At 45.5% G+C, this 14133-nt stretch overlaps 1 protein-coding gene across 3 annotated transcripts; it reads left to right on the forward strand.

Annotated features, from left to right (window-relative positions):
- Positions 1–3003: 3003 nt before the first annotated feature.
- On the forward strand, positions 3004–5443 carry LOC111081885 (obg-like ATPase 1). 3 transcript variants are annotated; one of them, XM_022378041.2, is made up of 6 exons: positions 3004–3072; positions 3140–3175; positions 3265–3495; positions 4099–4159; positions 4235–4616; positions 4697–5443. In XM_022378041.2, the coding sequence occupies exons 3-6, from the start codon at positions 3315–3317 to the stop codon at positions 5264–5266; spliced, it is 1194 nt and encodes a 397-aa protein (XP_022233733.1). In that variant the 5' UTR covers positions 3004–3072; positions 3140–3175; positions 3265–3314; the 3' UTR covers positions 5267–5443. The 3 variants fall into 3 exon arrangements, with proteins under 3 accessions (XP_022233733.1, XP_022233742.1, XP_022233750.1); XM_022378050.2 differs by having other exon boundaries at positions 3009–3072; positions 3262–3495; XM_022378058.2 differs by lacking the exon at positions 3004–3072 and having other exon boundaries at positions 3092–3175.
- Positions 5444–14133: the final 8690 nt, after the last annotated feature.

The raw sequence follows: 14133 nt of genomic DNA on the forward strand, positions 1-14133 counted from the left end.
CATGCTGTTTTCTTTTTAAATGATAGCCAGAGAATGTGGCATGGCTTGCACAGACAAATTTGTACTTTTCTATAAATAGGTCCCTCAAGAATTAAAATTAATCAAAAAAGTCTTATATTTGGTCCAAAAGCGTGTGTTAGAACGCCTATTTCATTTCATTTTGTGTCATTCTGTAGAAAAGAACATTTTATGATCGATTTTGATTTTGTACCTTTTTGTATGAACAATTGTTTTCTGAAACAATTTTAATTTGTGTAAGTATATTTGTTGCCTTTGATTGTCATTGTTTAATTTCGATGAATTCCTAAAAATTAAATGAATTTAGTAAGCAGCGAAGCGAGTGGGTCTGCTAGTAGAATATAATATAATAAATACATAAACAGAATAGTTGAATTTCAGAATTCGTTTTTCATTTTATTTATGAAAATATTTTAACCTTAATTTTTTCAATATGATAAAAGATAGGAACCCACCCATTTGTTCATATGGGGGGGACTCTGCGTACTTCTCTAGAAACAACTCTTACGACATTCCGATTATATAATTTCTGGATGTATCCGCTGTAGATATTCATAATTTTAAGTAATTTTTGAACCACACCCGCGTAAGCAGAAGATCATTGAAGTTCGTTGCCCAAGTCTTTTGTTTTGTATCGTTCCGGAGAAGTTCCAGGGCAGGCGAACAATTTGAATACAGTCCGCGGTGCCTGGCATTATAATTAGAGGCAATAAAAACCGAATGTAAATGAATATGAATATGAATGGGGTTTTTCCGTTTTCTGTTTTTCTGTTTTCGCCACTTTTCCAGTTGTTTCCCCCCATCCATTCCGCTCTTTTAATTGGAGCAACAAGATGGAAAAGGAAAAGGCAGAGGCAGAGGCAAACCAACGCATATGAAAATGAATATGAATACCGAGACTCAATGAAACTTTATGTACGGCTCGGTGCAGAGGGGAGCGAAGGGGAGCGGTGCCTGTGAGGTGTGGTTCCGTTCACCTGCCGCAGCAACCAGCCAGCAGCCACTCTGGGCCACGCCCTGCGCGTAATGTGGGTGCGAAAGAGGAAGGTTGGGGGTAGAGTAGGGAGAAGTGGAACTCGAACTGGAGCTGGAGCTGGGATATGCGAGGTTGAATGCGTGGATCTGGATCTCAGGCTCGTTTGGCTAATTCGCTACGGAGAAGGCAACTGCAATTAAATAGTCATATGTATTCGAGTATAGAAATTTATTTATGATACCCCTGGCCCCCCCTCCCACACTCACCGATGCGGGTATAAGCCAAAAGGTGGCATGGCCCTCCGCCACTCTTCTGCCAACAATGACCGACTCCGACTCCGACTCCGACTGCGAGTCCCGATAATTAAGCGCAATAAAAGGCAATTAAAGAGCAGCTTAATTAACAATCCACAAACAATATGCAAAAGAGGCAGGCTTCGTCGACATTAAATGAATATTAGAATAATGCCTAATGGGGTCGGGAATTCCCGGGAATGGGGATGAGTGGCATGGGGAAGTTCTGCAAAACTTAAGGGGAAAATTATGGCCATGTGGAGCGGTTTTCTTGCTTGCAGTCTGTAAGCAAAGATCTCAAAGATAGGAAGGAACAGCCTTTCCATTGTCACTTGAGCTAGGATAAAGCATATATTTACTTCTGGTGCACTTAACCGTATTTTTTGGATCCTCGCAGATGCACAACTTGGAACGGGAAACCGCAGACGTCCTACCAAACGTCAGCAGGCAAACCGCAAGGATTGGCCTGTGAGAAAAATTGTTTTTTCCTCATAATTGTTGACTTTTTACAACACACGACCGTATGAGTATTACTTGCGGTTTGTGGACAAACATTACAAAGGTATTACATGCTCCGGTGCAGGAGCAGGCAGGGGGAGGGGGAGGGGCGGACAGGGACAGGGATAGGGACGACAGTTGTCCAGGGTCAGTTGCAAATGGATTTTTAAATGGTTCGAAAGCCGCAAGGAGCCAAGGAGTGGGGCGCAAGTAAACCAGAAACCCGAAAGCAGAGAGCAGAAAGCAGAAACAAGACAAAGTGGAAGACAGCGTGAAATTATAAGTAAATTCTCTAGCACGCACACGACCTGAGAGATGAGTAGATAGTGGACAAGGGGCCAGGGGCAGGGGGCAGGAGGAAGCCGACTGACTGATCACGCATAACGGATCTTTTAATTAGGGCCATAAATGCGGGCCAAAGGGAATCAATCAAAGTGAATCGCACAACGATCCGGAATCGATTGCCAACAGTCGACAATCAGCGGATCAGCGAAGATCAATAAACCAGCACTCCCTCCCCACCCTGCCACACTCTTGACCACTTTTCTTGACCAAGTTGCGTTTCAGTTGGCCATAAAGGGAGAATCGACGAATCGATGGCTGGTCTGTCTCTGGCTCTGGGTCTGGGTCTGGCTGCGTCCGCGGATCGGCTCGCTAATTATGTGAAATTATTGATTATTGCGGGCTTTTCACTAAACCGCCAAATTGCGTGTACGTGCGTCGGCCCGGTGACCTTGACAGTTAAGTTGATCGCTTTTACCTGTGAACACTGTGCAACATGGCAGGGGAACAAGAAGAAGGAGAAATTAAGCCAAAATAAAAAAAGGAAGAGAACAACACAGGAGAAACAATACTTACAGCTTGCACTGATCTACAGAATGAGAAGAAGCTTTTATATATTTTCATTGAATTTTGCAACAAGATTTACACAAAAAACTATCAAAATGTTGCACTTCTTGTGTCTTGTAATACAGTGTAATACCATTTCTGCTGTTTAAAAATTCATCAAAATAACTAAAAAACAAACAAAATAACTCCAAAATAAAATGCTGAAATTCTGCATGACAACCGGCCCTCGAGGCTAAATTCAAAATGCGCGCACTTGCTGCTGGCGCCCTCTATTGCCTGGAGCTGTTAGCTAATGCTTCGCAAAAAAGCCGCAGGCTGCGCTCGCACGCAAGCAACACTGCGCGGGTCGACAGCTGTTCGATTATCGCTCCCTCTCTCTCGCTCTTTCTTTCCACGCCGTCAGCAGCCGTCGTATTGCTGCCGCATCAATAGTCATTTGTAAATATTTAAAACAATTCCCACCGACTTTCTAAAATTTTCCTAACAAATCGATTGGCCCTTGCAGCGGAAGGCTGACCACAGCGTAGCACTCCTAGCGAATGTAAGTTGTGGCCGCCGAGAGTGAGGTTATGGCTGAACGAAATTTGTGGCCGAAAATAGTTAACAAAAATTGAGTTCTTCCGCCAGCAGCCACAGACGAACAGAGCAGAGCAGAACAGCTAACAGCCAACAGCCACAAGATGCCACCTAAGAAGCACGAGGAGCCAGAGCGCAAGCCCATGATCGGACGCATTGGCACCAATCTGAGAATCGGCATTGTCGGCGTCCCCAATGTGGGCAAGTCGACGTTCTTCAATGTGCTGACAGAGAGCGCCGCACCGGCGGAGAACTTCCCCTTCTGCACGATCAAGCCGAATGAGAATAAGTATTACCAATTATCCGTTTTGTGGCCCGCGGGGCCCCAGGGCCCCAAAATATCCAGGCGGGGGCAATTTCTTTAATCATTGTAATCAGTATTTTGAATATAATTTTTATTCAAGACTTGTCGATGGCAATGGACTGCCCCCCGGGAGCAGTCGCCACAGCCATAGCCACAGCCGCTTCTAATTCCAAATTGCTTGCTGGCTCCGCCTGCACTCCATTCAACTGAAGTGAACTGAACTGAAGTGGAGTGGAGTGTACGAGGGACTGGTCCTTCTAAAAGAAACTATTTCGTTTGGGGCGTGTCGCTGCCTTAGCAATTTTATCAGATCCAGTTTCCAATATGCAAATTGCCCCCGCCCCCATTCCATGGTCCTCGGATCGGTTTCAGTTTCTCGAGCGACTTCATTTTGGTTTTGCGGACTCTCGTGGATTGTACAAAATTATAGAAAATTGCCATGATTGGCCCCGCTGATGCTGCCGGGGTTTCCCAATCTTGCCATATAAGCTAACATGCGTCTCGCCGCTCTTCTCTTATTTCTTTCCATGTGATGCTCTGTGCTGTGTTGTGATGTGATGTGATTGCCCTTGCCCTACCCACACGTCGCGTCCCGGTGCCCGACGAGCGCTTCGACTACCTCGTGGAGTACCACAAGCCGGCCAGGTGAGTCCATGTGCTTTCAGTTTCGTTTTGAATCTGTCACTGACTTCTGTGTCTGGTGTTTGTTGTTTTTTGCAGCGTGGTGCCCGCGTACCTGAATGTGGTGGACATTGCCGGCCTGGTCAAGGGTGCCGCCGAGGGCCAGGGACTGGGCAACGACTTCCTGTCGCACATCAGCGCCTGCGATGCCATTTTCCACTTATGCCGCGCCTTCGAGGACCCCGACGTGACCCACGTGGAGGGCGAGGTTGACCCAGTCCGCGATTTGGAGATCATCTCGGAGGAGCTGCGCCTCAAGGACGAGGAGAAGCTGCTCCAGAACCTGGACAAGCTGGAGAAGATGGTGGCCCGGGGCGGCGACAAGAAGCTGAAGCCCGAGTACGATTCCATGGTGAAGATCAAGGAGATCTTGATCGACCAGAAGCGTCATCTGCGCTTCGAGGACTGGAATGCCCACGATGTGAGCGCGAAGCACCCAATCTTTGCATCCCGCTCTTACTAATGCTCTGCTCTCTTGCCCTCTCGCTCGCTCTTGTACAGATTGAGGCGCTGAACAAGTATCTGTTCCTGACATCGAAGCCGGTCATCTACCTGGTGAACCTCTCGGACAAGGACTTCATACGCAAGAAGAACAAGTGGCTGCCCAAGATCAAGGAGTGGATCGACAAGAACGACCCGGGCGCGCTTCTCATCCCCTTCTCGGGCGCCTTCGAGCAGCAGCTCAGCGAGAAGGATGAGCTCGAACGCAAGGCCTACGAGACGGAGACCAAGTGCAAGAGCCAGCTGGACAAAATCATCGTCACCGGCTACAAGGGACTCCAGCTGGAGTACTTCTTCACCGCCGGCCCCGACGAGGTCAAGGCCTGGACCATCCAGAAGGGCACCAAGGCCCCGGCCGCCGCCGGACGCATTCACACCGACTTCGAGAAGGGCTTCATCATGGCCGAGATAATGCACTTTGCTGACTTCAAGGCCGAGGGCAGTGAGGTGGCGGCAAAGGCTGCTGGCAAGTACCGCCAGCAGGGACGCAACCACACCGTCGAGGACGGTGACATCATCTTCTTCAAGTTCAATGCCGGCGCTGGTCTGAAGGACGCCAAGAAGAAATGATACCGGCTGGTCGCCCTCATCGCCATGTCCACTATTCTGTATATTAATTTGATTTTATACTCCCAGATGTTTAGCTTCGCCTGAGGCCACGCAAACCCGAACCCCGCATGATCATGCCTTAGAATGATGCATTTTGAATTTCTTTTTGTACGCCACGTAAACACTTTGACACTCTCATTAATCGTTGTTCTTGTTTCTGGTACAGTCGGGCATCAGGATCCCCCCAAAATGCAAATTGATTTGTATGTTTGTAGAACGAAGGATCGATAATAACTTCAAGTACTCACAACTCAGGGATATGGCTATTAATATGAACTAATTGGTCGAATAAAGTTTGAGTCTGAAATGCCATCCCCCCACCACCTCTGTGGACTCGAGTACGAGATGGTGGAAGAAATGTTCGTTCTTTCGCGTTCGATATGCCGCGAATTCTATTTTTAATCTGATCTGATCAGAAAAAGAACGTGCCATTTTCCTACAAGCAAGGTCATCATTGCTTGTCCGGGCAGCAGATATTTTTGGTACATTAGCTATATACTGAAGACTTGGCCACACGACTCGGGAGCGGAGTGTCATGGCTCTGGTAGTAATCGGGGAGTTGTACTTGACTCTGAGCTATTAGGAATTTAAAAAACAATTTCAATTGAACTTAAATGTGAATACTTTTGTTAAGGAAGCTTGGCAAGTGTTTTATCTGCGAGATACGAATGTTGAGCTACTGAGTTTCTTCAACAGCGTGGATTTAAGTCGCGAAAGATTTGGAAATACGAGGGTCTGTTTGTTAAAAATTCGGCCTATCTAAGAACAAAACTACTTTTTCTTTAATTATTCGTTTTTATTTGTCTACATAATCTTTTCTAAGCTCAATGTCGTCAAAATAGGCATTTTTTGTGAGATGACTTCATCTTCGGACTCAAATCTCTTTTCAACGGAGCCATTTTCTTTAGGTTTGAAAGCAAAAAACAATCACTAGGGACTATATCCTGACAACAGCGTGGGTGGGGGTGAATTGTTAGCCTAACTCATGGATTAATGCAATGGAAACGGCACAGGCCTGCACCATTGCATTATCATGGTGGAAAATATTTTTTTTTCTTGGCCAAATGCGGTCCTTCTTCCAATATGTTGGCATTATATTCGCCATTGTCTGTTTTACCCTTTCTGAAGATAACACTGGTCAACACGATTTTTCCTCAAGGAACAAAACCAACTTTTTATAAAGTTTGGGGTTAAGGTTTGTGTATTTTTTTTTTCTATGGCAGTTGGGCTCAACCTTCCAAAAGGTATTTTTTGTCTCCTTTAGGTTTGGTTAACAATTTACCCCCCATAATTTTACGAGAATACCTTAAACGAGCCAAATTATTTACACAAAAAAATAGGACAGATATAATTTTTTTTCGTTTTTAGTTTTTAAAGTCAAATTTGTAAAAATGCACAAAATTCTTTTTGCTTTCAATGTTTATATTTCAGCGGTATGATCATTTTGGGCTTAACTTTAGCTGTTTTATTACAAATAGAAGTTTTAAAACTAAGTACTATTATGTGAAAAAAGTACTTGAAAAAAGTTAAAAAAAATACCAGGTTAAAATAAAAAAAGTCATAAAAAATAACTTTTTAAAAATTTTAAACCCATTTATAAAAAGTGGTTTGGATTGGGAAAAAAAAGTTGGATTGTTAGTAATCAATGTGGTAAATACCGCGAGAATTTCAAAAATCACCCTGAGAAACCGACTGTTTTGACTGCTTTTGTCTCTGGTGTCTACGGCTTATCCACGCCTACGAAACGGTGAAAGACCTCTTCGGGTATAGGACCATAACTAGGCGTCCAGCATGTACGTCATCGTTTAACTTGTACGGGCACAACCAAATCCAGTACACCATTGAAATTTTGGCCTTTTACCATTGAAATCGATGGAGAAGAGATCCCACAATATTTAGAAAGCTTTTCCTTGGTTTCAGTGGTGGGTTTTTTCCCGAAAAAAGAATGTACGCACGGTTGACACAACTGCCTGAAACTTTTTCAGCAATCAGCTGATAGAAAATACTAATCGAATAAAATATTAATGGGTGGTTAGAAATGTTTTCTTTTTGTAGGGCCGATAACTTTTCAGACTGCCCTCGTGGTTACACACCACACGTATTTGTAGTTGGTTAATGTACGAATATACTGGTATACGTGTGTATACGTATGTGATTTATTTCCGTGCAGGGCGGATATTTGTGGGGACTTGATTGCAGAGGTATAAATATAACAAGCGGACCCGACTAGACCCATAAGTGATAAGTCGATATATGTATGTATTTGCTTTTAAGATTATTAGGATTTATGTGGCAGACTGGTCACTGTGCCACACAACAAAACGTTTTACTACGGTGATGATCGATCTTGAGTTGAGTACTACTACGCAGACGAGCCTACCTCAAACCAACAATGATGTGCGCAGGAGATGCTTCTCTGCTTCTCTTTGTGCTGCCATGGGCCGGCGCTTAGCCGGACAACGAATTTATTTAAATTATTGATGGTATTATTTGTGATATGTATTTATCTGAGATCCATATTAACATATGGCTGCCACAGTTTCAGCCTATGCAAACTGCACACAAAATTGGTTCACTCTTCTGATTATGTTATTATGAGCAACCGAATTTTGTTTCCAGACTCATGTGATATCACACTGAATCAAGTTTGATTCAAAATTTTGCCAGATTGGTTTTGAAGATTGGAGAAAACGAAAAACTCAGAAAATTACCATATCTATCAGATCAGACTTCATAGCAAGAATAAATAAATTAATTTTCAGTTGCTAGCCCCAGCCCCTCCAGCACTGCAGCCGCTACTCATTCGCTCTCTCTCGCTCACACACTCTGCCTTAGCTGCCTTACGGCGTGTCGACGTGTCAATGTGAGAAATAATGTATGTAGATGTAACGAAAATATGTCAGCTGGTAAAATATACTGACTGAGTATGGGTAAGGGTAAGTAGAGTCGCGGCCACAGAAGCGACTCACAACTTTCCCTCTCGTTTGCAATGGGTTAAATAATTCCCAATTGACTAATCGGGGGGCCACTGCTACATGCAGAGTGTACGTGGATAGTTAATGGAGTTAATGTCAAGTCCTCGCAAAATGTATCGCCTTCCCATCATTAGCTGCTGTCAAAGGTGGCGCGGCATTGATAATCTCGCAACTGAGGTTTCACGACTGCAACAGAATGCAGGCTCTTCGTTGTCTTTCCGTCCGTTCTTGGGGGAAAACTTTTTAATCATCTTGCCACAGCGCTCACAAAGTTTCGGAAGGAACACCTGTGCAAAGAGCGCCGGCCAGCAGAACTACGAGAAGACAAGGCACAAAGGCAAAGGGGCCAAAGGAGGATGGATGGAGCCCTTTTGCTGTGTAAATGCAGCTGCAATACGCACACAAAGCGGCAAAGCGGGTGGTTGGGTGTGTGGTCGGGGTGGTTGTGTGGTTGTGTGGTTTCCCGCCCCATCACCGACTCTGGTCGCAGCGGCAAGTTCCTAAGCACATAATTTGGTTTACCGCATTGCCAAACATGCGCCTCCAGAAACACGCACCAGGCATTGCTCCACACAGCTCCCTACTCCCCCCTGCCTCTGCCATTTTGTGGCTCTCGCTCTCGCACTGGCTCCGTCTCTGTTAATCTTTGCCGTAAGAAACTTTTCTTGTGCACTGTGGGACAGATGTTTTGTAAGCGGATATAAATTGCAACTTAGGTCTGCAAAAGGAAAGAACCAAAAGGAATTACCTTACTGACCACTGACTTAATTTGTATAATTAACAATTATAATTATCTGCCAAGATAAATACAGGAGAGGAAAAATAGAAAAAAGTTTAAAAAATATAATAATTTAATTAATTAAATTAATTAATTAGAGTGGGTTCTGGGTTCCGCAGATTATATTTATTATATTATAATTATTATTATTGTATTATAATTATTTACTTATAATAATTATAATTATTTAATTATAATAATTATTATATTATTATTATTTGTATTTTAAATTAATTGATGGTTTTGTGGCATATTTCCGTTGGCTAATAGCACGTGGAGCATCGAATATTTTCTTTATTTACTTCCGAAAAGTTATGCCACACTTTTTCTCGTTCGGGGGGGCCCACTGTACGTGCGGCCTGCACTCCTGCATCCTTTCGGTTGGCCAAAAAGTTTTCGGCGTGGCAGCCAACTTTTCATATGAAATGTGCAAAATTACACACTCCCAGACCCCAAGAAACGAGCCGACAAAAATATTTTGAATGTTTTATTAGCTCAAAGAACGAACCAAAGGAACGGTATGGGTGGCGAGGGGAGGAGTGGAAGAGGGAGGGGGAATGTAAATGCAATTGCAGTGGATTTGTAGTTAATTAAAGTGTAATGTCTGCCCATGTATGACTTTGCTCTCTGCCCTCTGCTCTCTCTCTTTGTTTCTCTCTGCTTTTCCTCCTCCTTGGCTGATTCTGTCGGGCCCCCTAAAAACGTTGACAAGCCCCCATCAGAGGGGCATGAAATATGGCCACTCTAAGCTCGGCAAAATGGCTCTGGCTCTGGCTCTGACGCTGGCTCTGACTCCTGGCCATGGCCAGAACTGCCCTCGACGCCCGTCAACAAAGAGGCCAAACACAAATCATTCAGACCTAAAACAAGTCGGCATGGCAGCAAGGAATCCCCAGTTGGTCAGTTGATCCGCAAAGGCAGTACATTTACGGGATACTCTTTCGGTGGGGAAGTCCTATGGCAAATACTACCAGTTACATATATCCTACTATATAACGTACTCTGATCTGTGGCTCTGGGATCTCCAGTTACTTAGCGTATCTCGCAGCCAAGGGACCCTTTCGCCGCAGCAAGGATATCCAAAAACATTTCAAGCCTGCTGCCGCGGAGGGGGTTTTTTTCCTGTCTTGTTTGTTAGCTTGCCATTTGTCAGGGGCCAGGCGGTGGCATTCGTGCACTCAATTCAAAAATTCATTCAATTCAATTGAAAAATGGCGTTGAATATTTGACGCATGCAACGGCAGATGGGCGAAGGGGCTGAGGCAGGGCTGTGGCTGTGGGTGTGGGTGCGGGAGCATCAACTGTCACTGGCAGAAGCAGCCATGGCCAGCAAAGCGTTAAAAATGGCTGTCATAAATTAATGAGCGACGAGCGTTCGAGTGACGCATCGAAATTGAATTGAATATATATTTTTCGCTGAATTGCATTCATTATTCATTTACAGCTGCCTGGCCGTCTTCACCGTATACACCGTGAATATACCGCCAATAGTAGTCCCTGCCACACACCATCCCTGCCCCCCATTATCCTATTCCTCCTAGCTGTCTGTGTGTGTCTGTGTGTGTGTGTCCGTCCAACTCCAATTGGATGGCCACTTTAATTGCTTGTAAAAAGTGCAATGCACCGTAAGCAGAAACGTAGTCCAATCGCCCACTCACCCACTCACCCAGTGACCCACCACCCACCACCCACCACCGACGCCCACGATTAACGCATCTGCAACCCAGAACCCACTCTACCAGCCGAGGCTCGTCTCAATTTCAATCCCAATCTGGCCATAAACGTGACAATAATATAAATCAGCAGATTGTGCCGCTCTCTCGATGCAGCAGCAGCATCAGCAGCACTGCCACAGGCATCATCCTCGTGCCCGACCCTTCCCCCATCCTGGACTTTATCATCATAATCATACTCAGAGCATCCCCACCATCAGCATCGTCAGCATCATCATCATCATCATCGTCTTCATCGGCAGCATAATCATTGTTCTTGCCGTCTACGTTGGCATTTAACTTAATGCCCACATGCGGCGACAGCGTAAAACGATCTGAGTCCTGGATTAGAGCCCCCTTCGCCATGCCATCAACAGGAGGAGCACTGGCTAGGCAGCAGGGGGCACTGGGTGAGGGCACAGGAAGTGGAACCGTCCCGTGCCGTACCGTCCGCTGCTTGAAACTAAGGTAAAACGTGCCGTTCCTGGAAATAAAGCGTGTAATTGTTTTGGCAGCTGCCGAAACGTTTTAACAGCTAATTAAGGAACCATCAGAGAGAGAGAGAGAGAGAGAAATAGAGTAGGAGGCATGGGGGCTCCTACCTGCTACGAGAGGAGGATCTTGGCCTACTTAAATGGGAATGGGAATGGGAATGCGATGGTTCCTATTATTTGAGTACTTTGATTATCATCCATGCCATGGTGCATAGGCGTCTGAGTAATTACTTTGCGATGCCTCTCTGAGCATCCCCCCAGTCTCCAAATCTACTCCTTGTGAATCCGTGTGCGCAGCTGAGACCGCGACTCTCGAGAACTCTGTGGCAGGCATCGTCAGTCATATCTGAGGCTTCGGGATCCATCTCCCTGCGGTTAATCCTTCCCCCCCCCCTGCACTTACCCAATTGAATCTTCGCTGCAAATTCCCCTGCCAGGGCCGGGCTTTGTGTCGGGCTCAAGTTTATGCCGCACCGCCGCACGAGCAGAGCAATCTCATTAACACCTCCACCGTCCAGGGGCTGCTCAAGGGGCGATGAGAGTAATTAAATTCGCACGAGCAGGAGCACGGCTGCAGGTGGCAGGTGCCAGCTGGCAGGTGGCAGGTGGCGACGGGTGGTCGGTGCGCTGCATGAACTGCAATCTCTTTCACTCAAAACTAATAAGCGGCAGATCAGAGCAAGTGGCCCGAAAGTATTTCTGGCCAAAAAGAGCAGAAAGTCAACGCTGGGAAACAATACATTAAGCGACTTTCAATCTCTCACTCAGTGGGTTGCCGGACGTGGAGGGTGCCCTCCTCCACCCTGTTCCCGTGAGCAAACACACATGCATATGTACATATGTATGCATGGACCATGCACACACGTACACGGCACACGTATGCCACCGGAAAATGTGTTCATTTCCGGTGTCAGTGTCAGAGGCAACAATGGGGCAGCGCAGCGGCAGCGGCAGGGGCAGCTTCTCGCACAACTTTTGCCCGTCGTGACTTTGATGAAAAATCGCGAAGCTGACGCCACCAGGCGACCCCAGCAGATACATGTACGTGAGTCAAAGAGTGTCTGTGAGGTGTGTGTGTGTGTGTGTGTGTGTGTGTGGCTAGAGATGGCAGCGTGAGCTGTTCCAGCACTCACGCAGCTCACGCGCCAAAGAGGAAGCCACGCTAAAAGGGAGTTCCATTTCGCCATTCCTCACTCACGACACGGGCTCCGTCCATCTCTAGATACCTCCACTCGCTCACTCTCTCTCTCTCTCTCTCTCTCTTATGTGTGATGCACTTCATTCAGGCGAAAAGCGAAGAGACATCATAATAATGTGGCCCATGTGGAAAACAAAGCAAACAGGCAAACAAAACCCGGCCAACAAGTGAGCGAAGCGAAGAGAACAGAGCAGAGCAGAGCAGACAAAAGGACCAGGAGAATATGCCAAAAAGTAGGCAACAAACAGCCACACCCACACGCATACACCCATACACTCACACAGATAGAGTCGCCCAAATGCAGCAGCATATATTTTTAATTTCCTGTTATACATATGGAGCACACATATGCCCCAGGAGGAAGGGGGCATAACGGAGAAGAGCAGCGAGAACAGAGAGGAGGAAAAAAAACCGCAATCTATACAGCCATTCATATGCACACCTTTCTTTTCAACCTTTCTAACTTTCTACCGCCATGTGTTAGGTCAGGGACCCATAATCTGAGGGGGAGAACGCAACTCAAAGAACATAATGACCATAATGCAGACTTGGTCTGAAATGTAGAGAAAAGGGCAGCGAGCAGGGAGCTCATTTAATTTCCAGAAGAATTCTTTAATCTTCCAGCCTTTTTAAAGCCTAGTAGTCAGATCCAAAAACTGTTGGCTAGCAAACAAATGCCATGTATTCTTCTATGTAGCGGACAGTGGTGTGACCAGAGGTGTGCACTGCATTCCGTACGGTTACACTGCTCAGAAAGCTGCTTGCTTTTGTTGAAAGTTAACAAAATGCACACCCAGGCATATCCTGGGCTCCCCAATATTCTATTGGCAAAGTAATGTGTCTGACTATCAGCAGCAGCAGATGGCGAGGCCTCCCGTGCCGACCACCGTGAAGACAAAAGGTTATGAAAACAATATTTGTTTTATATTTATGAAAATTAATAAAAAAAATATATATTAATATGATTGTCCTTCATATAATGCTGCATTAATTAGATTCTATTTGTTTTCATTATTTTAATATTTCATTTGGTTTTTTGTTCGCATATTGCAATGTTTGCTGGCAAAATATATCAAATTGAAATAACTTTCGAGGGGGGTAGAAACATACCAGCAATACCAGCAGATACCTTCGGATACTTACCGAGTGCTGCCTTCCGTTCAGAGCCTAGAAAACAGTTTTTGCCCGAAAAAGTGTCTTAACGGTTTCATACCAATATCAATCCTGATTCTGTTCGCGAGGTGTTTTTTCGGGTCTGAGTGCCAGGCTTAATCCTTTAAGCAGATTTATCTTAAAGACTTATAATTCGATTTCCTTAACTTTCGAATGGCCTTTAATGGCGAATGTCGCCGAACAATCTCAGGCATGACTAATAAGGAGCCAAGTGGGGGCTTTTCATGCTTGACTGGGTCATCGATGAAGCAACAAGGACCCAGGACCCAGTCTCCAATCTCCAGCCCCAGCCTTCAACTTCAGCAGCTGCCTCCACAGCCACAGCCACTGCTCTGCTCTGCTCTGCACTCTCTTTCTCCCTTTCTCTCTCTCTCTCTCTCTCCATTGCTCTGGTCGTGTGTGGCTGTAAAGTAATTTATGGCATGCTCCCTGGGCATCCATATGCCTGATTTATGGCTGTTATTGAAAAATTCTTGTTGCAGCTTTTAATTATGAGGC

The sequence above is a fragment of the Drosophila obscura genome, unplaced genomic scaffold, assembly GCF_018151105.1.
Source record: "Drosophila obscura isolate BZ-5 IFL unplaced genomic scaffold, ASM1815110v1 contig_73, whole genome shotgun sequence".
In the NCBI taxonomy this organism is placed as follows: domain Eukaryota; kingdom Metazoa; phylum Arthropoda; class Insecta; order Diptera; family Drosophilidae; genus Drosophila; species Drosophila obscura.

What these genes read in the sequence shown, in the direction of transcription:
- LOC111081885 (XM_022378041.2), top strand. Translation starts at nt 3,315, where the DNA reads ATGCCACCTAAGAAGCACGAGGAGCCAGAGCGCAAGCCCATGATCGGA. An exon ending in CACGATCAAGCCGAATGAGA is followed by an intron (nt 3,496 to 4,098) that starts ATAAGTATTACC and finishes CCCTACCCACAC; the next exon opens with GTCGCGTCCCGGTGCCCGAC. An exon ending in AGGACTGGAATGCCCACGAT is followed by an intron (nt 4,617 to 4,696) that starts GTGAGCGCGAAG and finishes GCTCTTGTACAG; the next exon opens with ATTGAGGCGCTGAACAAGTA.